The 23113-nt window shown below is 40.7% G+C and overlaps 1 protein-coding gene across 1 annotated transcript in view; it reads left to right on the top strand.

Moving 5' to 3' along the window:
- Window positions 1–1235: 1235 nt before the first annotated feature.
- nhsl1b (NHS-like 1b) overlaps window positions 1236–23113 on the top strand; it is a gene marked incomplete at both ends in the record, with an annotated part of 104529 nt that continues 82651 nt past the window's right edge. Inside the window, one exon of the mRNA XM_083899109.1 lies at window positions 1236–1557. Within this exon, the coding sequence (XP_083755235.1) occupies window positions 1236–1557 (322 nt within the window). The remainder of the gene's footprint in view (window positions 1558–23113) is intronic.

The following is a 23113-nucleotide window of genomic DNA, read 5'->3' on the forward strand; positions in this document are numbered from 1 at the left end:
TCGGCTCCTGTAATGGATCCATACCAAAACAAACACTTTTATTTTGAAATGGTGTGAAATATCATCATAAATATTATTATTTCAATATCTTTTTCTCAAAAAGTTGTATATTTTTTCACTTGACTGGCCCCCTACTGGCCAAAGTGAGTTTGAGACCCCTGCTTTAGTTGATCGGTCATCTTATGTTGAGCCACTCAAGCAATTTAAACTGATAAAAATAACAATCCTCTATACATCAAGAAATACAACAGATATTCTATATAAAGATATATTTTTTATATCTTTATTTATATAAATATAATTTTTTTTTTTAAAGAATATAAGGGATTTAATAAACTCATGAGATGTACAGATAAAGACAGTTCATTTTAATTATCCTCAGATGAGACTGAACATGCAGTTTTGGGGCCCCCTGGTAGCTTGGGGGGGGGCCCTATGCATTCGCATAGTCCGCATAATAGCAAGAAACAGCTATGTGTTGTGGTGCAAGATGGTGGCCTCTGTAAAACAAGGCCCTAATTTACATTATGTAAAAGGCTTATTCTACAGCTACGAAAACAAAACATACAAAAAAAACAGCATTTTTTATTTTTTTTTCAAAAGGGTTATACTTTTATATAAACACACTAATGGGTAGGAGAATACTAAATAAATAACCCTCCTAAATGTTACATACTTCATCTTTAAGGTGTAAAAATAGACGTATCTATTGATTTAGTTTAAATCTCACGCTGTTTTCTTCTGTTAACGTCTAAAACCTCTGTTTACAGGCGGGGCGAACAACTCCCGGTGAAGTTTCTGAAAACTCCAGTCCAGGTTTTCCATCAACCCGCTCCGCCCACTGACTCTGAGGGGAGGCAGGTAACTTCTCCTCTGTAGCTCTGGCTCCTGTTCCAGCAGTTACAGGTGGTTGTAGTATTTCCCCGGGTTTTGAATCATACTTTTCCTCTACTTTTCCTTGTTTTTTTTTCTCTCTCTCTCTCTCTCCACAGCCTTCCTTCACTCCTGTGTCTGCTTGAATTTGAATAGACTTGAGGAGGCAGCAACGTCTCCCGTGTACGGCAGCAGCTGCACGCTTTGAAAGACAAAAATATGGCGGGATTGGAGAGGATTATACTCGCTTCACAACGGGCGACAGCTTCGTCTCTTACGTCGGGTTTAAACCTGTGAGTTCTTCCTGCGCGAACACTTTTCGGGGACCCACTGGAGTTGTTGCTATGCATTTTTGAAAAAAAATGCCCTTTCCTCAGAGGAGCGTCGAGCCGCGGCGCGTGAGTCGTTTGTCGGCGAGGGATGGCTGCTGGATACACGGGGAAGAACCGGGCAGACGCAAGCTGCGAAAGCCCGTTCTGTTCTCGTCTCTGGACGAGGTCAGCTGTCAAACACTGACCAGCATCATCTACCAACTGTCCGACCTTTCGCGACATGCCAGCGAGATCTTCCTGGGCATCGAGATGGAGGCGGGGATGGTGTTCAGGAGGTCCTGCAGGATCCAGGGACGCCTGCAGTTTCTGCAAGACCAAGTCTGCAACCTTGATCCCAAGAAAGTCAAAATACGTAAGTGTGCATGCTTGGACAATACAGAGAGATTGCATACATCACTTTACGCACCTTTATAGAGACCCACAAAGTTAGGATATGTAGATGATTCATCCATAAACTGTGATTTATTTGTGTTAAAGCAGCATAGTTCATACACAAACTGTAAGAAAATACAGAAAATATGTCTATAAACCTCAAAAAAGTTACTCTATAGCTCTGCAATAATTGTAAGTGTTAAAAAATTAACAATATAGGACAACATTAGATGTGGAATACAAAATGTACATGAATTAAAAGAAACATATACACATAAGAACATATTTGACAGCAAAAAGTAGTACAGAAGTCCAGAAAGTCTATTAAATATATAAACTGGAAAAGCACTCGGAGAGCGCAGACCTCCGCCAAGGCAGCTCAGCCCCCCCCCCACAAAATAGCTATAAAAATAGTGATATCGTATACGGATAATGCCCAAATTTTAATCACTTGTTCCTGGTCCCATTGTGGACATTTCCTGAAAATTTCACCCAAATCCGAGGACTTTTCGAGTTATGTTGCTAACAGACAGACAGACCAACTAACAAACAAACTCCGGCGAAAACATCCTGTATATAATAAGGTTTTGTTATTATATCAATATAATAACAAAACATAAGAACATGCTCCAAAGCTATACAAAGAAAATGAATCAAATAAAAGGCCTTAATGGACTGATAAGAACCCATTCCTGATAAATCAAACATGCAGTGTAAGGCAGGTGTGTTTCTATTTGTTTTAACCTGCTGTTTTAATAATGATGTAGTTATCAGTGTAACTGCTGAATAAGTTCATGTCAATGGTCAGTTTGCACAATGAAAGAACAGAAGCAGGCAGCAGTGTTACCCCGGTGTCTCCTGAACACATGGCTTTGTTTATGGTAATCGGGGTGTTGTGTCCTGTCACAAGTGATTGATGTCCACTCAAAGCACTGACCAGCTGTGTTTCTGAAAGTCGTCGAAGGACATCCCAGGGAGATCACAGGGAAGCCACTTTTTCATGCTGTTTTTATGCATGTAAACAAAGTTTACATGCGCACGGGGTGGAAAATGGAAAATCAATTTTCTTTTGCCGTTGACCAGCACTGTAAAGCGATCTCCTTAGGTCTCACAATCAGAGGTTATATATTAACTTTGACTCACGCTATAGAGACTCCGCCAGCTTCATAAAGATTGAAAGATATTTGCTCAGATATAGTTTGTTTCGTAGACAATGTGGAGGGTCAAGTCTGTCATTATGTACTTCTTCTTCTTCTTTAATGGGTTTGTTGTATGGTATGCAGTTAAGGGATCATGTTTCCCATTGATTCCCTGCATGGCCTCTTTAAAAGAAAAAAAAAAAAGAAAGAAAAAATCTCATTTGCCTGTGAAATATGTTGCAAAGTAGGTTTCAGTATGAGGCCAAATTCCACCGAACACTGTTGAAAGAGGGCGATTTAAACTCTGACTAATGTGCCTTTTGTTTCCTTTTTTAAAAAACTGTCCTTCCCATCTATTCACCCTGGCTGGTCTGACTGTGACTCACACACACACACACACACACACACACACACGCGCAGATTCGAAACAGTTTGCAGGGATGTGATAAGCTGAGCAGACAGTTCCCAGACCTAAGCAAACGATGATGTACGATGAGCAATGGACTGCAGATACACACGGCGATTAGCGGGGTACCACCCTACCTGACGGCTCCCAGACGTTTTAGCTAATCTGTGTTATTGTGCGCGGTGACTCTCGCTGTGCACTTATGTTTCGATACAGTCACTCGCTGGAAACCAGCAGCAGCGAAAGACAAGGTGTGAGAGATTAGGCAGGAATGCGGTGTGTTTGCGTCTCGAGCCGCGTCGTGAAGTTGCCAGCTTCCTCGCAGCCCCGAGGCCAACGCTGAACCAATGACTTAAGAGTGGTTGCGACATATGTTCACATGACTCACAATCAAACACCTGTTCCCTTGAAAAAAGATGAAATGCCACGTTGAAGGAAGAGAGTGATGGATTTGAATATGTCAGGATATAGAAGAGTGGGTGGAGTTGTTTTTGAATGCACATTTGAATCATCAAGTCCAGTGAGAGGAAAATAACAGGTAAACTTGACATAATTGCTTTGGGATAGCAGTAAATGGATTACAAGTATACACTACCGTTCAAAAGTTTGGTGTCACCTATACAATTTATTTGTGTTTTTTTTCCATTACAACTCACACCTTTATTCATCAAAAGAGTTGCAAAATGAATAGACGTTGCCGCACGTTAACGCATGACACGTTTCCATGACGACTGACTGGAAAAAGACGCGCGTGACGTCATGTTAAAGCCACTCCGGATTGTTAAAATGAGTCTCATAAGTAACGCTAAAGTTTAAAAACAGAGGCACACATAGGCAGTACACGGGTACGCTGGTTATTTGTACCACTGCTCTTTCCTTTTAAAAAACAGACCGCTCCAGCTCGACTGTAGTTGCGCTAACGGCGCTAAAGGAGCTAATGCAGCTAACGGAGCTATCTGGTAAACGGTGCCTGGACTCTGGTGTTGCGGCACGTAAACATGATGTCGCATGTGTCTTTTTCCAGTCAGTCGTCATGTAAATGCATCATATGTTAACGTGCGTTAACCTAGTGCCAAGCACTTATTTTTATTCAAAATAATAATTTTGCCCTTTCGTCAAAGAACCAGTAAAACTGTTTTCAGCTGTGCTAACATCATTGCACAAGGGTTTTCAAGGGTTTTCTAATCATCCAATAGCCTTCTAGCGCGACTAGCAAACACAATGTACCATTAGAACACTGGAGAGATGGTTGCTGGAAATGGGCCTCTATACACCTATGTACATATTCCATTAAAAACCAGACGTTTGCAGCTAGAATAGTCATTTACCACATTAACAATGTATAGAGTGTATTTCTGATTCATTTAATGTTAGATTCATTGAAAAAAGTGCCTTTCCTTCAAAAATAAGGACATTTCTAAGTGACCCCAAACTTTTGAATGTTGGCCTTTAAATCATTAAACTGTGACTTCAACTACTGTGTTGGTCAAGATTCCTTCTCTAACTGCAGCTTGAAGATGGATCATATTACTGGTGAGGGGCAACAAGAAGAGGGGCCTCTATATGCTGGGGGACTGACATTGAGGGAAGGACAAAGTATGTGTGTGTGTGTGTGATTGTCCACCTAAACTCCCAAAAGTAATCACCAGTGGCAGTTTGAACAGTGATAGGCAAATGGGATTTCCTTGTCCATGCATATTTGGGTTATCTCGTGCCACTGATCATCTATTTGTGCAGCAGCACAGGTCACAAGAGCAAAGGTCAGAGGCTTTATTATTTTTTTCTTACTCCTGAGTAGGAACACCTGACACTCCCGAGTCAATAGTTTAAACAAAGTCTAGTCACGTTTGCCGAGCATTGGTTTGTGCTGCAGGGCCAGCGTAGGTCACTGGGCTGTGGCAAACTTAATAGGACTATATTGCTGCTGCCGCCGCACCCTGATGCAATAATGACATGGAGCACAATGGGTCTCTGAAAGAACAATTTTGTTCAGACGCAAACACTGGGAGCAATAACAAGAAGATACAGTGTGTACAGTCCCCAGGTGGAGCCATGGCAACGGCTTTTTGAAAAGATGGTTGTGGAAGTTTTACAGCTAAAATGAGATCAAACAGTGACATTTTCCTTACAAAATGAATAGTTTTCACATGACCCTGGTGTTGTGTACATGGTACAGCGTTCACATGACGTTCTTATCCTGAAACAAGTCCTTAATTAAAGACTTGTTTCGAGCTGCTAATGAATCATGATTATCTTTATTGTTCAATCAGCAGTTTCGTTGGCTGTTTGGTTTGTCAGATGTCAGAGACAAGAGTTCAGCTGCATTTCAATAAGAAGATAAACTAAATAAATCTTAAGCTTTAAGTGAACTTTGCTTTTAACTTTATGGTAATTTCTGAGCCTTATTTGCTAAATATAACTCTGGTTTGAGTAAGGAGTATTCTATTTTTATGTTGAAAGTAGGTCAAACAAGTCAAGGTTAATTGGAGTCAAAAGAATCTTCGGGCCTCCCCCTTCAGATATCTCGATGGTGCTTAGCTACAGAGCATGAAAAAAACATTCACTCAAAAGTTTACATCTACGGAAGAGGATTAGGGCCACACAGGAAAAAGATATTTGAGTTCTGACTAAAACTCTGAATTCTGACTTTATTCTCAGAATTCTGACTTTCAAAGTCATTCATGTAATTCTGACTTTAAAGTGAGTTTAAAGTGAGAATTCTGACTTTAAACTTAGAATTCTGACTTTATTCACAGAAATCTAACTTTATTCACAGAATTCTCACTTTAAACTCAGAATTACAACTTTATTCTTAGAATTCTGACTTTATTCACAGAATTCTCACTTTAAACACAGAATTTTGTGAATAAAGTTGTAAGTTTAAAGTGAGAATTCTGAGTTTAAAGTGAGAATTATGAGTTTAAAGTCAGAATTCTCACTTTAAACTCAGATTTCTGACTTTATTCACAGAATTCTGAGTTTAAAGTGAGAATTCTGAGTTTTAAGTGAGAATTATGTGAATAAAGTCAGAATTCTGACTGTAAACTCAGAATTCTGACTTTATTCACAGAATTCAGAATTCTGTATTTAAAGTAAGAACTCAAATATTTTGTGTCCATAATTCTCTTCCGTATACATCTGACCCGTTGACTTCTGCAGACCATCCTTCTCTCGTAGACTCACAGGATAAGCCGTGCATTCCTTCCACTATCCTTGTGATATTTATAGATGTATATCTTTGCCTGACTTATCTTTCATCTGCAGCATGTCATCATTGCTAAGTGTGTGATGGTAAGTGCTTCTCAAGGAGCTGTGGGTGTCTGTTGATGGTCATTTTGACCCAAGCTGGCACAACTGTACACTGGTGTGTAGGTATCAGTTCCACTCAGTAATGATAACACTTGAACTGTGTTTTCCTGAATTGAGAGATCCAAGGTGTGTCCCTTATCGCGTGACACAAAAATAACAATGTGTATTCATGCCCGGGATAGGCTAGATTTTGTGATTTCAAACACCACCTCACACACTAAACACCCCTGTGAGCCTCACCTCAGATCCCCCAAGATGCTATTCACTCAGGCTGGCCGAGCTCCCCCCCCCGTCATTCATCAATGTAGAGCAGTCATCACGCAGCCAGAATCCACAAGTCAGTTCCCACAGGGCTCGTTCTCTGGCCTGGTTCTAGAGGTCGGCCTGGTCTCACGAGACACAAAAGACGAGGGTTAGGACACAGAGAGACACGGAGACGAGTGGGCGAAAACAGGGGGGGAAAAAGCTGTTGCTTTCCAAGAAGTGAAAGGATATTATTGCCATTGAACTGTAACTGACTTGGTGCATGTGTGTGTGTGTGTGTGTGTACTGTACATGCAGCAGCCCTCTCTTACGCCCAGGATGTAGACGCCGCAGCCCAGGCAAAGTCACAGAGGAGTATTAGGGCGTTGAATGGAGACGTTACTGATGAAAGCGCGTGTTGTTTTTAATGCTCTCTCGGGTGTTTTATACTTTTGTGTGTTTTTGAACTCGCATGCGTTTCCTTCAGCGGCCTGTCAGTGTTACAGTAGATAGTCGATCACATTAACAGCTGCTTCTTCTCTGCACTGTCTGAGAAGAGACAGATTTGTGTTGATATTAGATAGTAAAGTTAATAATGTAGATGTGTGCAGGCCTGACTGTGTGTAAGCTCTGGTTTGAGCAGAACTGATAAACCTGTGCAAACTATGGTTGAGTTGTGGTTATATAATTAAGTGTTAATGTCCTATATTTACACATCTCTTACCTGGTCTTGATGACCACTCACAGTACTTTATATTAGAGTTTGGCCATTCACCTGTTCACACCCTTTAATACAGTACAGCGAACCTCTGACCTTCCAATTGGAAGACGACCCACTCTATACTCTTGAAAATAAGGGTTCAAAAAGGGTTCTTCTACAAGGGAGGTTCTACCTGGAACCATTTGCTTCTGAAAAACCCTTTCCTGAATAAAGGGTTTTAAATGGGTTCTTGGTGGAACCCTCCAAAAGGGTTCTCCTATGACGACAAGCCGAAAAACCTTATATGGTTCTACTTAGCACTTTTATTTATAAGAGTGTACTACCGAACCAAAGCCACCTCATATCAGTCGCCAATTACCAGCAATCACTTCCTGCGTAAATTAGATGATGATTTTGCGGTTATTTCATTGATTTATTTACTGTTGTCAAACTGTTGCTGATAGTTGAGTAAAAGGCCTGTGATGTTCTTATAGAAAGTGAGCAAATTAATATAATTATCACTTTGTTTATCCTTGTTTGATCTGCAACTCCTCTTAACTAACTCTTCACCCACAGCTCCAACAACCCAAACAAATATAAATATTAGAAGAATATAATGAAACAAAACAGGGAGGGGGATATGATGAGAAGAATCTCAAAGAATAATATTTCACCTGTTCAAATGACAGGAAAGTCAGGTAATCAGTAAGCCAGGATGTAGTAGAAGGTGAATTCTGCCTTTTCAACATTTAATAAAAGTCATCTACAGGCTTTACGTGATGCAAAAGCAACATCACAAACTTTTGTTTTTAAGAAACTGGCTGGTATTGGATGTGAGCTACACATGGACGGGCTTCAGTGTAACTCTGAAGGCTTTATGTGTCAAATAAACAGAATTGAGCTAATTATGGACAAGGGAAAAAAAACATGTGGGTATGATTAGTGCGCTCCACAAACACGTGTGCCTGTGTTCACACACTTAGAGAAACCAGATGCAGGTTGGCAGGTTGTGTGTGTGTGTAATTCAGGGTTTACTCAGCGAGCGCGGAGATGCAGTGGATGCAGTGATGGGAGTGGGTCACCATTTACCACAAGTCTCGGGTCATGCTGTTCTTGAATGCAACACACTGCTGTTCTTGTGTTTGCATTTGTTGTTAGAACTGAAAAGATAGGAAGTCTTTATTACATCACATCAACAGCGGATCTGACTTTAGGAATTCAACCTCTTAACTATTTTGGAGTAAAGTATCACAAAGAGCAGATGTTGTTTGCTACGATTGTATTTCCTCTGAAAAACCAAACACTTGAGCTGAATTGGCAGCAGAGCTCGAGATGAGCCCGCGATAAAAGTTCGTCAAGGCTTTTTTTTTGTTGCTGCCCCTAAATTAAACATGAACAAATATACATTTGGAAAGATTGTGTTCTTACAGAAAAGGGCACATGTAGAAGTGGCGTTGGTCATTTTTAGTCTTCAGTGTGGCAGCAGACTGAGGTTGAAGCCCTCAGAAGATAATTGAAGCAGCCATAAGAATTCATCTGTCAGAGCCAAAGACACTAAACGAAAAGACAAAAGCCTGTGTGCTTGATTGTATTCAAGGAAACACCCAGTTCAGATGAGTTCACTTTAACTTCTTTTAAATGGATTTGTTCATGTTATAACTCTAATTTTGTCATTATTTTTCTTCCATATTTAATTGTTTGGTCACAGCGTGGCATGAAAGTTGACCCTCGATTCAATTTTCATCACTTCTGTCCATTTACGTCCCTTCAAATGTTTAATTTGTGACTTTATTGTGTTCACAAAATGTTAAACAGACTATATAGGCCCCGTCCCATTTCTCCCTCTTAAAATTTCCACTTGGTTTGGACTGCCCTCAACTGTAAATTCACCTCGTTGAGGGAAGTTGCTTCCCTATGGAATTGGGACACCACTGTATGCAAATTAGCGTATTAACGAACGTGCTAACCTTTACCGTTGGTGCGTGCTACTATTTTCTTTCAGGAAGAATGCCGCTATATCACAAATGTGATTGAAAACTCCAGGGTATTTGTGTTCAAGTGAACGCCGCTACACACATCCAAAACACTGATAAAACTACCCAGATGTAGCAGAGCTAGCTAGCTAGCGGCTATAGTGATTCAAGAGAGTTTGCCCGTCATGTAGCTCTACATGCGTTAGTTATATCGTCAGTTATTTTCTGACATTAGTGTTGAAAGCTCAACGGTCCTCTGGATGTATATCAAACCAACATTTTCCAACACATTTTGACATTGTAACATGCTAATTTGCGAAAATATACTTACTTCCTCTGCAGATGTGGCCGCCATCTTTGTTTAAAAAATAAGCTGGCTAGCTTAATTCGCAAAGTACATGGGTAATTTCGTCTTCCACTTGGTTTTAAGCCCACATCAGAGCTCACTACTTTTTGAGGGTCGATTATAAGGGGAAAATCGCACTCCCCCCTTGCTCCCCCCTACACGAGAATGCGCAAAATTGAGTCTCTTAAATATGATAGATCTCTGTCTCAAGAGAAAATCAATCGCAGCGTCTGCTCCCATCCAAAAGTGTGACAAACCATTTTCCCTGTACGAGTGAGTGTGAGTGACTCTGCTCGGAGATGTGTCCTTTTGTTTCGGCAGATTCCATTATCAGTCACTCTCTCTTTCCCCCTCTCTGCTTTCCTTCTTCCTCTCTTTTTTCCATTCCTATATTTCCCCTCCTTCCTGTTGTTTCATATGGCTTCCAGACCTTTTCCTCTCTCATCTTCGTCCACCCTCTGCACTTTGATGTCAACCCACACACTGTCACGCTGACCACAGCAGAGACGAGGGTCCTGTTTACTCTCCGTTTTTCCCTCATCGCACCTTCTAATCATTTTGTTTTTGCTCTATTCAGTACATGTTTTATTTTGCTGTGCATCTCATTTTTTTGAATATATTTTTACTCTTCTTATCATGTTCTCCATTTTTCACCCACAGACCATTTAATTATGGTTTTAGAAGCAGAATGAAATGTTCTCAGGGTAAATAAGCCCTTCCCTCTGTTTGCATCTTTGCACCAAATCAGTATACTGTAATTATCCCCTCATCCCCGACCTGATGGGTGTGAGTAACCAGTAATTCACAAATATACAGTGGCCTTTTGATGAATGTACTACATTATCTGCTTACACTCTTAGAAATAAGGGTTCCAGAATGGTCCTTCTACAAGGGCTGAGGTTCTACCTGGAACCATTTGCTTCTGAAAAACCCTTTCATCAGGAAAGGGTTTTTCAAGGGTTCTTGGTAACACTAATGGTTCCAGTTAGAGCCATTTTGATCCAGAGAACCCTTTAAAACCCCTTTCTAAAATAAAGGGTTTTAAAAGGGTTCTTGGTGGAACCCTCCAAAAGGGTTCCAAGTGGAACCTTTATGAAAAGGTTCTACCTGGAGCCAAAAAGGGTTCTCCTATGAGGACAAGCCGAAGAACCTTATATGGTTCTACTTTGCCACATTGTAAGCAAAGAATGTTGTTTTTTCACTCTTTTTGGAAGTCATGGCTGTGATACAGTGTGCACTATTGTAGCTTTGTTGCATTTCACTGTGTTTAGATGTATATTTTTACTTGATAATCTGCTTCAGATGGCTTTCTATATCAAGCCAGTGAAGCCACACCATCACAGAGATACACAGCTGTGCATTTCCCAGCTGTCTCGTGTGCAGCTTTGTGTCTGTCTTCACTAAAGACAAAGGAAAACAGAAGCCTCACTTATAGACACTAAAGACTCTTTAGTGTCTATAAGTGAGGCCGTTTTCTGTCGTCTACAGAGCTCGTTAGTTCCATCATGCAACAGTCAAAACAACTTCATTTTAGATGCATATACCAGGCAGCACACCGTATATACCAGGCAGTATGCCAGGTAACTTTTGAAGAGGTGAAGATGGTGACAAGCAAACGGGAGAGCATTTTACCCATCACCAAAGATCCTTAGAGTCACTCTCCCCCAAACACACTAGATGTATAGAGGTCAGAACGATGGGAACCCACAAGGTAATGAATTATACTTGTGTGGTGATCTCTTTGTATCAGGTACAGAATTCAACATCTACTAGCGTGAATATCTTGTTTATTTTACATGCCTTTATTGTGTCTTAAGTGGCTGCCAGAGTAGGACAAGGAAAAGTTTATCAGAAAGATGTTGAAAATTTGCAGGCAGGCCTGGAATAATGGCTGTTTCCCACACTTGTGCTGGCATTATAAGGGACACCTATATTTTTTCCTGTGTAAACAAAGCATGACGTCTAAAGCTCCATCGTGGCATTATCGCACTTTTAATTATATCTCCGTTTAATTCTGTAAACCTTTTCCCCTGTAAATTCTTCTCGACTTTTAAGCTCATTTTTTGTTTGTTTCTCTATCATGGGAAAAATCTGTATTTTGGATCATTTTGGTTCTGACACCGTTTGAACTAAATAACAGCCAGTGTTACATGAGCTTGTGATAAGTATGCCCTCTTTCACTACTGTCAACATCTTGGGAGTGGGGGGAAAAACCCATGCACTTTGTAGTTATTAGCTCTGTTCACTCTGTTTTTGATGAGGACTTATCACCGCTCAGCCTTAGTTTAGTTAGTAGAGCGAACATGGGTGGCTTAAATCGTGACAAACTTGCAGTAATTCTTATTTACAGTATGTTGAGACAAACTCTCTGACTAAACGGAGAATCACACTCACGTTGAGGACAAAATGTGTGTGAACATCATACAGTAGAGTAGGAAAGGGGGGCCCCGACAAGGCAAACACATCCATACATCACACAATGACATGCTGCGGCAGGTGGGAGCTCATCTTACAGGAACATAAAGTCTATTGTTATCCCCTCTATCTGCACTTTACTGCAGCCGAGTCCTGATAACACACTGTACACAAACGTCACGACCGCCTTAGGAAAAATAAACAAGGATTTTCTGTCACATCTGTCACTTGTGCCACTTAACCATGGCACACATGGAAACCACATGCACACGAACTGAGCGAGTGGTCCGTCCTGTGGCCTTCCTCGTCATTCCCATTAGAAGCCGCGCCGTTGTACTGGATGTGTCATCGCAAAATATCAACATAGACCTGGATTATTAATCGATTTCTAAATGAAGCGTCCAGTTTGAAGCTTTTTTCATGATTAAAACAAGATTTCTGATTGTTTTAGCTTCTTAAATGTGAATATTTTCTCAATCTTTGCTTCGTATAACAAAGAAATCATTAAAACTGAATGATTTTGGCTTGTGGACAAAACAAGACATTCGAGAACACTGATCAATGTTTTTTAACATTTTCTGACGTTTTACAGACCAAACTAATCGAGAAAATAATCTTTACAAAAATAATCATTAGTTGCAGCTCTACTTTGGTTTCAATTTACTATCAAGGTCAACAAGACGAACAACAGCTGAGTTGAGAGAAGGTTTGGCGGAGTTTTGACGATATTTGTTTAGGCAGATCATTTCTTAGAAGCGTGCATATTTTTTAAACTCCTGTAAACATTGGCGACTTTGAATGCCACCAACGTCAGGTGGATAAACAAAAGGGCGACTGAGCTTCAGGCTTGTGGACATGTTTTACATATTGAGGGATTATTGTGGAGTTTCTTCTACCTGACGTCACCCCCGTCCAGCAGTAGACTTTCTTTTCCCGTTCAGTCTGTCAGAAAACGGCAAATTTAGACTAATCTATTTTTAACTGTTCAGCAAATGAAAAGTAGGTTAATTTAGTTGGGATTTAGCCTGGTTTCCCCCAGTTCAATTATGGAATAGTTTCAGTCAGTAGGACATTTGTATCAACTGTAAGCAATGTTTGTGTATGGTGTGAGGCAGGGTTTCTGTCGTGTTCATTATTATTATTGGTGTAAAAACTGTTGGAAAATAACAAGCAGCTCTACACTTTGTCGCATGGTCAGGTGGTTTAGACTCTTGATGAACAATAACAGTAAAAGTTTTTGACCTCTATAAGACAAAAGCTTTATTTCTTGTCCTGGTCACCACCCTGTGTGTGTGTGTGTCAGAGAATGGCGACACAACCTGTTGATCTACCAGCGGTCAAAGGGCCCATTGTTCACAAATACAGGTTACAGTATGTGATTTTGGTTGATTGTGCTTCTCTGTATTATTGCGGTGCTAACTGAAGCAATGATTGGACATGCTGACAAAAAAATGTCACACAGATTTGTAGACTTCTATCAAATCTTGGAGAATCTGTCGGTTAGTACGGAGTTTTTTGGCCTCTAATGTAACGAGAACTGGAGTCTGACGGAGTGCTTCCATTTCCATTTTTCAAATATGTCTAGTTTCCTTCAGTGAAACAAGGACTTTTTGGAATAAATCACGGAGGCTGTCCGGATTCAACCGCAACTTGAATTTATCCCGGTTATTTTTGACAGGTTTCTAAAATTTCACCAACCCACACATTCATCAAACCCTGGCTGTCACTTTGTCTCTCTGCTGTAGAGTCAGTTAAGACTTAACGGACTAAAAATAAAAGACTGATTGTCCTCTCTCTATCTCTGTCTGTCTCTGTCTGCTGTGCTGTTTTATTGAAGTGGATTGAACTCTCTTTGTCTCTTTGACTTTTAAAATATCACCAACTGAACTTGTACTCAGGGATGAGCCGTTACGATACTCTATTGGTATTGGCCCGATACTGGTCAAAGTTACTGGATGCTTCATTGTGCAGAGGGTCAGTCATGTTGTAGGCTGTTTTATTTCTTATTATGGGACAAGAATATTTGTTACGCAGTTGGAGAATTATGTCTTGAAATTGTTTAAGAGGTCTAAAATCACTGTATCGGACTGATAATGGTATCAGTAGATACCCGAGTTTGTGATAGTGGTATCAGTATCGGACATGGACAAGTGGTTTCGTGCCATTTAGCTACACTCTAAGAAATAAGGGTTCCAAATGTGTTCTTCTACAAGGGCTGAGGTTCTACCTGGAACCATTTGTTTCTGAAAAACCCTTTCTTCGGGAAAGGGTTTTTCAAGGGTTCTTGGTAACACTAGTGGTTCCAGTAAGAACCATTTTGATCCAGAGAACCCTTTAAAACCCCTTTCCTGAATAAAGGGGTTTTAAAAGGGTTCTTTGTAACACTAAGGGTTCCAGATGGAACCTTTATAAACGGTTCTACCTGGAACCAAAAAGGGTTCTCCTATGAGGACAAGCCAAAGAACCTTATATGGTTCTACTTAGCATTTTTATTTCTAAGAGCGTAGCCATTACAATACTTTTTTGGTATTGGCCTGATACTGGTTCTTATGGGAGAAGAATATTTGTTTCACAGTTGGAGAATTATGTCTTGAAATTGTTAAAAAGGTCTAAAATCACTGTATCGAACTGATAATGGTATCAGTAGATACTCAAGTTTGTGATACTGGTATCAGTATCGGACATGGACAAGTGGTTTTGTGCCATTTAGCTACTGTAATCGTGGAGTTACTACTGCTCGTCTACCTTCACTTGGACCAGAGTTGGACTTCAGTCTCTTTATGTTGAACAGCATGTTGATCATTTAGCCTGCAGCTGGGGACATGTTGCTCTCTCTCCCTTTGTGTGTGTGTACATTACACATTAACACACACACACACAAATATGCTAAATGCCAAGAGTTTATGGAGATTAATTCTAAAATTGGACCAGAATGTGATGCTTTTGTCTCTCTGTCCCTTTCTTTACCTGAAAGCAAAGCCCTCCTCGTTTGTCACGTCCCATCTTCTCGTGAACGTTTTATTGAGCGTGAGTTGAGTGCATGTGCATGTGTCGGAGAAAGTTGTTGTGAAATATGACGTACTGCACGCAGGAATCCCAACTGACTACTGAATCTCCCTCTGCAGCAGCTTTTAGCCTCCTCCACAGAGACCTCATTGTGCGCGTGTGTTTTTGTGTGCGCGCGATCGTACGACGTGTACGATGAGTACTTCAGTATTTATTACACAGACACCGCTGTCACGGTCTGCCGTGTCAGTTGTGGACTTGTGTTAGGTTTGCGGCCAAGTCGGTCTCCTTACATGTGTTGCATGTGTGAAGAACAGGTTTGCGTGTCTTTGTATGATATTAGTACGACTTTACACCCTTTGTCTTTCTTACTTCCTTCCTTTATTAACCTGTTTCCCATGGTTTATTTCTCTCTCACAAATCTGAACGTTCCTCCCTTTTTAATTTGTCTTCTATCTAATCTCATGTCATCCTTCTCACTCACTCTCATCGTCCGTGTTTCAACTCCAACCCCATGAATGACGATAAAAACGTCTGGAGATATTAACTCTTTGACCTCTGAATATTCTCCTCTGATGCTCTCTGCTCTCCTAGTACACGGTGTTACGGAAATACAAACCACCTGTTGCTTGATCCCTAACAAGTACGAGTTCAAGCACATGGACAGAGATGCACAAAACATTGCTTTATATGACCAGCAATTAGTCTACACTGTTCGTAAAATATAGAGAATATGAGATTAGATGAAAAATGACTGTGTTGTGTGGTGTTGTGTTGTGTGTTCAGGACTTGATTCGACAGTATTATGTATTAGACATAGTGAAAAAAGTTTACTAGTATAATGCTTATAATATCTTATTGCATTGTAAAACTTATATATAACGCTTTATATTATGTGCATATGCTTTGGGAATTCCAACTCACTATACAATGCTGTTTAACTTGAAGAATACTATGTATGAACTAGTCAAACTAGTTACTAGAGCTATAGTGTCTCAAGTCAAGTCAAGTCAATTTATAAAGCACATTTAAAAACAACCTCAGTTGAACCAAAGTGCTGCAGAGTTATTAAAATACAATATAATCACACACAATATAATAATAAATAAAAACAATAAAGGAATAGTAAGAGCTGAATTTAAAAAACAACAACAAAAAAACAAAAAAAACTGACTTTTGTTAAGGGGAATGCAATAGCTGGCCTAAGTTGTATACTGTAGGGCTGAAGTACACTGTGCAGCAGACATGTATACATTCCTGCACACGTTTAAACACACGCCGAGAAGCATATACACCTGCGCTGTCGTCCAAATGACAGACAGAAACATCTCAACAGCTGTGGATTAAACAAAATGTCAAGTAACATAACAGAACATGACATTTTTTAGTATTTTTTACACCATTATTATTTAGTTGCCACACCTGTATTTGTGTTTGGCAACCGCTGAAAGTTGTAAACACATGAGGACAAAGCATTATCTCTAACCTTAGCCATAACCAATAAAAACCTAACCCTAACAACAATTTAAATCTACTTAACGCGAGTTCCTCTGCCTTATTCGGACCAGGTTTTGATCTCCGTGAGGACTACTGGTCCTTACAAGGTCAGTGTTTATGCCAGAAAAGATCAGAAAGAGTTAACACACATCTAATCTTGTTAGGACACTGTATTGTATGTCCATTAATTTAGTCGGCCTTACCAAAGCTTAATCCCTAACTTTTAACTATAACCAGTTTAAGTGCAACATTAATCTGAACTTAAACCTAATTCCACTCCCAACGCTAAAACCGACTGACTTGTCGGGACGTGGCAAAATGTCCTCACAGTCATGGCATCAAACTAAAAATGGTCTCCACAATTATAGACAAACATATTAGTGTTATTCTTAACGCCCAGCTGTTTATTGTAGGTGTGTGTGTGTGTGTGTGTTGAAAAGAAGAAAAGAGCACTTTTAACAGAAGCCCTCTCATGCCACACAGTGAGAGGGGATTTTCAGAGTCGGTGTAAGTGTGTGTGTGTGTGTGTGTGTGGGGTGGGATTATGAGGAATATAATTTCATACGGCTACAGAATGGTTAATCTCCTTAAGCCCCGCTGGAGCCATTGCTGTTTGTATTATGGAGCCTGCAGGAGAATTAATCTGAGCAGAGACGGAGCTGTGTTGTGTCTGTGCTCGTGTTCTTAACTGTTGCTTCATAAACAAGACATCTGTGGAGACTTGTGATCGTGGATTCCAGTGATTATTATTATTATTATTATTTACCTTTTGCTTGAATATTCACATGAAGGCTTGTACGGCAGAAGACGAGTCACATTGAATCAGTGAGTGCTTTTAGACGATGATGATGGTGTTGTTGTTGGCCTGAGTTTTTCTCTCGTCCCAGGAGCTGAGGTTTGCGCAGGTCTGCAGATGTACAGTCAGTGCGTCGTAAATATAAACCTAGACAATCACAAGACAAATACGACTCCTCGGGTCTGTTTCGGCCTCGTTTTGTTGATGGATTTAACGAGTTGGGATTCGAATGGTCACAAATCTGTGTATCTTCTCATCAGGCTACTGCACCCTCATGTCCTGGCATATTGACTCAGCTGTGTTTTTGACCTTCTCTCCCTCCCTGTGGAAGGAGACACTTGCGTAATGTGTGTGTGTGTGTGTGTGTGTGTGTGTGTGTGTGATTAAGTATGTTCCCTACCTCCAGGTGTTTTATCACAAAATGGTTTTCAGCCATCTGGTGATTTTGATTCTTCAAAGCTTATGAGGGTTTAATACATTTTTGTTAACTATTTTATGATGTTATAATAAATAGCATATTTACATCAATAATATATAATAATTTTTTGTCAGATTGATTTCTTTGGTGTGGCACTTTTAATAAAAGTTGATTGTTTTGTGGCACATTTTTTTTTTTTTTTAAAAGCTTATATTCAAAGTGACTTAAATTCAGAGAGGATCAGTCACTTCATCAGGAAATGAGGCAAAGCTCATGATCCCACACTGCTGTCATGTCACAGGGTACCTCACGATACGATACGATACATGATCCACGATACCAATACTATCATGATACAACAATTTTGTGATAAAGTGCATAAAGTCTATATATTGAACGTGGATGGGGCATCTCTTAACGTAGCTTTCTCCACCACTATCTGCCCAAAAATAGTAGATTAGGACTTTAAAGCGCCTTAATTTGTTAATTAAATATCAATATTTTCCCCACCGTGTAGATTATTTTATTCCTTGAGAAAGGACAACACTATATCGCCAATATCCTCTGACCCAGCCCTACTGTCATGTGTCATCAAACTAGGTCTGGCTTTTATTGTTTTGTTTGAGAACGGCAGAAACTACATATTGTGCCTTTAAATACCCTGATAATCCTTGTAGATTATACGTACAATGACTGTAGAGGAAATGTTTATCAAGGAATGTGAAAACACTGGTCCCTGTCGATGGAAACGAAGTCTTTTGATACCCGCGTATCGAGTAACTGTTATTGTCCGTCCGTCAGCGGCGTCACGTTGGCTAACTGTCCTCGGGCAGTTTCACTACAGTTGGATTCACGGTTGTTTGTGGAGGATCCGGTTCATCCCTCGGAGCCATGGAAACATTTGTGTCCTGGTTTTTTTGTGTGTGTGTGTTTCAGGTTGCGCTGTTTTTCTCCGTAATGTTGTAGAGTTGCAGTTTTTAATGGTGTAATTTTAGTAACATGTTTGTTTTACTTGAACAAATAATGCAAGTTGCAGTTGTTGTTGTTGTTTGCCTTCAGGTGTTGAATTTTATATGTAAAGGTAACTGATAATTTCATTAATTTATCAGAAAAAAATACTAGAGATTGTCCGATTTTAGCCTCTCGGGTCTGATTTGCCACTTTTGTTTAGCTTGGACCGTTTCATTTGAGACTGTTCTCTTGCATTTAACAGACAAAACAGTTATTAAAGAAAATAATCAGTAATTTTTTTCCTAAATCTTGAAATGATGACAATATAAGAAGATGAATAGCTGCCGATTAATTTAGTAATTCATTTATAATTACTCGATCAATCAATGAATTGTTGCTCCTCTACTCTCAGACACGTTGGCGAGTCTGCACTTGTCGATGTGTTTGAGATGGTCTTAACCATAAACACACCCTTGTCTACAACCACCTTTTTTTGGACTCGGATTAATTTGGACAGCCTTATCCCTAAATTACAGACTGACCCTAATCTCAACCGACAATTCAAATCTTAGCCATCATTTTAACCAGTTCCTCAGAGATTAGATTCTGCATTCCCTAGCCCCTTACCTTAACCTTAACCATCACAACTACACCTAAACCCAATTCTAACCTTAAACCCTGAAATAGCACTTTAAGGTTCATAGGGCTCTGACAAAACGTCCCCACAAAGATAGGATTGTACATTTTTTTGGACCTCTCAAAGATATAAATACAAGTACGCACATGCACTCCTCATTTGTTTGATCCGTTTACCTCAGTGAGGCCCATGGCAACTAACAAGGAAACACCACATAAAAGAAAAATCCCTCCCCTGTCCTTTCAATTAAGAGCCCTCAACTCCCAACAATGTGCCCCTACTGTCGGCTCGCTTCAAGATGAACTCCGCCCATCAGCTGCGTCTCTAAAAACTGTCGAGGCCTCACCTCACCTCGCACAGAACCTACCAAGACTGCTGGAAAAGACTTTATTTAGAAGCCCAAAGGTCCCTGGTTCGTGAAGCTTGTCTGGCCTTGTGGGAGCAGAAGTCCCATGAACCCCAGTAGACTGAGATAAGACTGAACGTCTTTGTTGTGGGAAGACAGAGGCACTGATGAGTGGTCTGGATGGAAATGTCAGATCCCCCAGGGCTGGGAGTAAAAGAGAAATCCATCAATCTTTCTCTTTTATCAATCATTTATGAATGAGTCTACTCTTTGTTCTTCATCCAGCTTTCTTCTCGTCCATTTTGCCATTTCTTTTTTTTCCCCTTTAATGTTATCTCCTCTCTCTCACTCTTCTTTGTTTTTTTCCCTCCATTTGCTTTGATTGCTTTTCATATGGTGTATGTACAGTAATAACAGAACAGATGCAACAGTAAAAACCTGACTGGAACATTCTGAGCTTCCCTCCATACAAAAGCCTGATTCTGATTCTTTTAACCAACAGAAGTAATCACAAATCCTACAGATTGAGTTATTCATAACTGGAAAGCTAAACCCAAATAGATGGAGAATTTGATTTCATAAGCAATTTTATACTTTTCAACCCTTAAACTGACCTAAAATACAGTAGATGATGAAGTGGTGGGTAAGAAGTAAAATGCTTTCCTCTGGGTCTTTAGTTCTCTCTTTTGACTCTTCATCCAAACCTCCTTTCACTTCAACAGTGGTTTTATTTAGCCTCACTCCATCTCCTCCACCCCTTCACTCTCCTCCTCCTCCTCCTCCTCCTTCTTCCCGCTTCATCCTCCACTTTTTCTTTCATCCGTCTCCCCCCTTCTCTCTCTCTCACTCTCTCTCTTTTCTTTGTGTCTTTTTTGAAAGTATTTTTGGCTGGGAAGTCAGACAGGCCTATGCACAGCGTAGTGAGGGGAAAAGTGAGGCTAATTCCCTCTGGCAATCTGGCAAAGTTACACGCACACACACACACACACACACACACACACACACACACACACACACACACACACACACACACACACACACACACACACACACACACACACACACACACACACACACACACACACACACACACACACAGATTCTTGGCCAGACTGGATCCCTCCCAGCACGCCGACCATTCTGCATCTGTCACATTTGTGTGACTCGATAAACGGAGATGGAGCTAAAGAGTGGGAGGGAATGAGTGGAAATGAGGTGGTGGTGGTGGGGGGGGGGGGGGGATAAGGTGGAGGTGAGAGGATAAACGGTAAGAAAAGAAGTGTCACCAGCTGGATAAAGGAGAGGAGAGAGAGGTTCAATGCCAGGTGTAACTGAGTAATGACCACCTTTCACATCACATTTGGATCCAAGGATATCATTTGTATTTGTATCAAATGTGGAAAATCTAGTACTTAACTTCATTTTTGCATACAGTTTTTTTTTTATTGTTAACAAGCTCAGATTTAAGAATTTAATCTTGGATGATGTGATGATGTTTCTGCTTCATCGTCACTGCATGTGTAATCACTCTAACTGAGATTTGTACCAACTTTCTAGTTGTAACTCAAAAGATATTCCCCAGATAACACAGGTTTCCCACCAAGCATCGCTCAAGCCCCCTTTTTTGTTTCATATTACACTTAATAAAAAAAAAAAAAAATGTATTCATGGGAAGTGAAACCTTTGGAAAACCTTGTGTTTGTTTAAAAGTGTGCTAGACAAATAAAGTGGATTGGATTGGTAGTGACTCAATGGATAAAGAATTAGTGGGACTCTGGAAATCCAGAGACGGAGTCTGGAGAAAGAAAAGCGAATAGGTCAGGAGGAGCAGGGGGCAGGATGAAGGAAGCGAGGGCAGAAAAGGAGAGTTTATGTTAAACAGCCACTAACAACATAACTGGGTGTCCTAATTGGCCCTGGAGGAGTGTGTGTACGTGTGTGTGTGCTCTTGTCTTTCTATCCTTGTGTGCACCACCCCCTGGTAAAACACCTTTATTGTGGGGACATTTTTCCTTGTGGTGACATCCTGAACGTAGTCCCCACAATGTGTTAAAGACATGTAGATGTGTGTGTGTGTGTGTGTGTGCAGAGTAAGTGAGAGGCTCTTCAGTAAAACAGCTGCCCCCGTGGCTTCTTAAGGCTGAGGGCACTGGGTCGGAGGGAGCTCCTTAACCAGTTAAGACATCTATACACACATAATGGAGACTCCCTCTCTCTCTCTCTCTCTCTCTCTCTCTCTCTCTCTCTCTCTCTCTCTCTCTCTCTCTCTCTCTCTCTCTCTCGCTCTCTCTCTCTCTCACACACACACACACACACACACACACACACACACACACACACACACACACACACACACATAGTGTCTCCTCACCATATGGGAACCCAACCCATTTGTCCTTTCATGTGGTTGTTGTGGTTTGGGGAAGGGAGGGGGAGGCACTTTCAGGAGGAGCAGGGATGTGACAGCAGTTCTCCTGCTTCGCCTCATCCCCGTTGTCTCTGATTCAAACTTGCATAAGTCGGGGTTCATATTAGTTGCGGTCTGGACTCGACCCCCCCTCCCCCCCCTCCTTTCTTTAGTAATTACCGATTCCCGTTCTCTGCAGCGTTTCGTTTTGGGGGGCGGAGTGTGTTTGGGTGTAGTTGAGTTGTGCCACATGTGCGGTGAAGCAATTAAAGGTCTTCTTACCCCCCGATTTCTTTCTGAAAACTCGTGCAAAAATGGTGATGTAATGCGATTGGATAAGCTGTAGCTGTAATGAATCATGTTATAAATAACCTCTGTATTTGATGTACAGCGCAGTGCTTTCACTTGGAAAGTAGAAAGTCCCAATTTTACATTGAGTGATGCCTTGCCAAGCTCAGCCTCCCTCTCTCCTCCTTTAATCTCTCTCCCCCTCATCACCTGGTCTCACACACACACACACACACACAGAAGCCCATTGTGTGAGCTTCTTTCTACCAGCCTTTCCCTCTCTTTCTCTTTCTTCCTCTCAGGCAGCTTGAGAAGAACAGTAGTAGTAACACACACTCACTGGGTCACTGGGACACTGGAAATGAAAATCAGGTCACACTTTCATATACGGCCACGCAGGGAGACTAATGAAGATATTAGTATAGTTGGAGCAAACACAGTTAGATAGATTACCATATAAGGTCACTCACCCCTGATATGAATATCGTCACATCTGGTTTCTGTGCGTGGATCATATCCTCCCCCTCGGGTGTGTGTTTGTGTATGAGTATGGTATGCGTGCACACTACTGTTCAAAGTTTTGGGGTCACCTCTACAATTCTTTTGTGTTTTCCATTAAAAGTCACACTTTTATTCATCAAGAGTTGCAAAATGAATAG

The sequence above is a fragment of the Microchirus variegatus genome (genome assembly GCF_963457635.1).
Source record: "Microchirus variegatus genome assembly, chromosome: 12".
Taxonomy (NCBI): Eukaryota; Metazoa; Chordata; class Actinopteri; order Pleuronectiformes; family Soleidae; genus Microchirus; species Microchirus variegatus.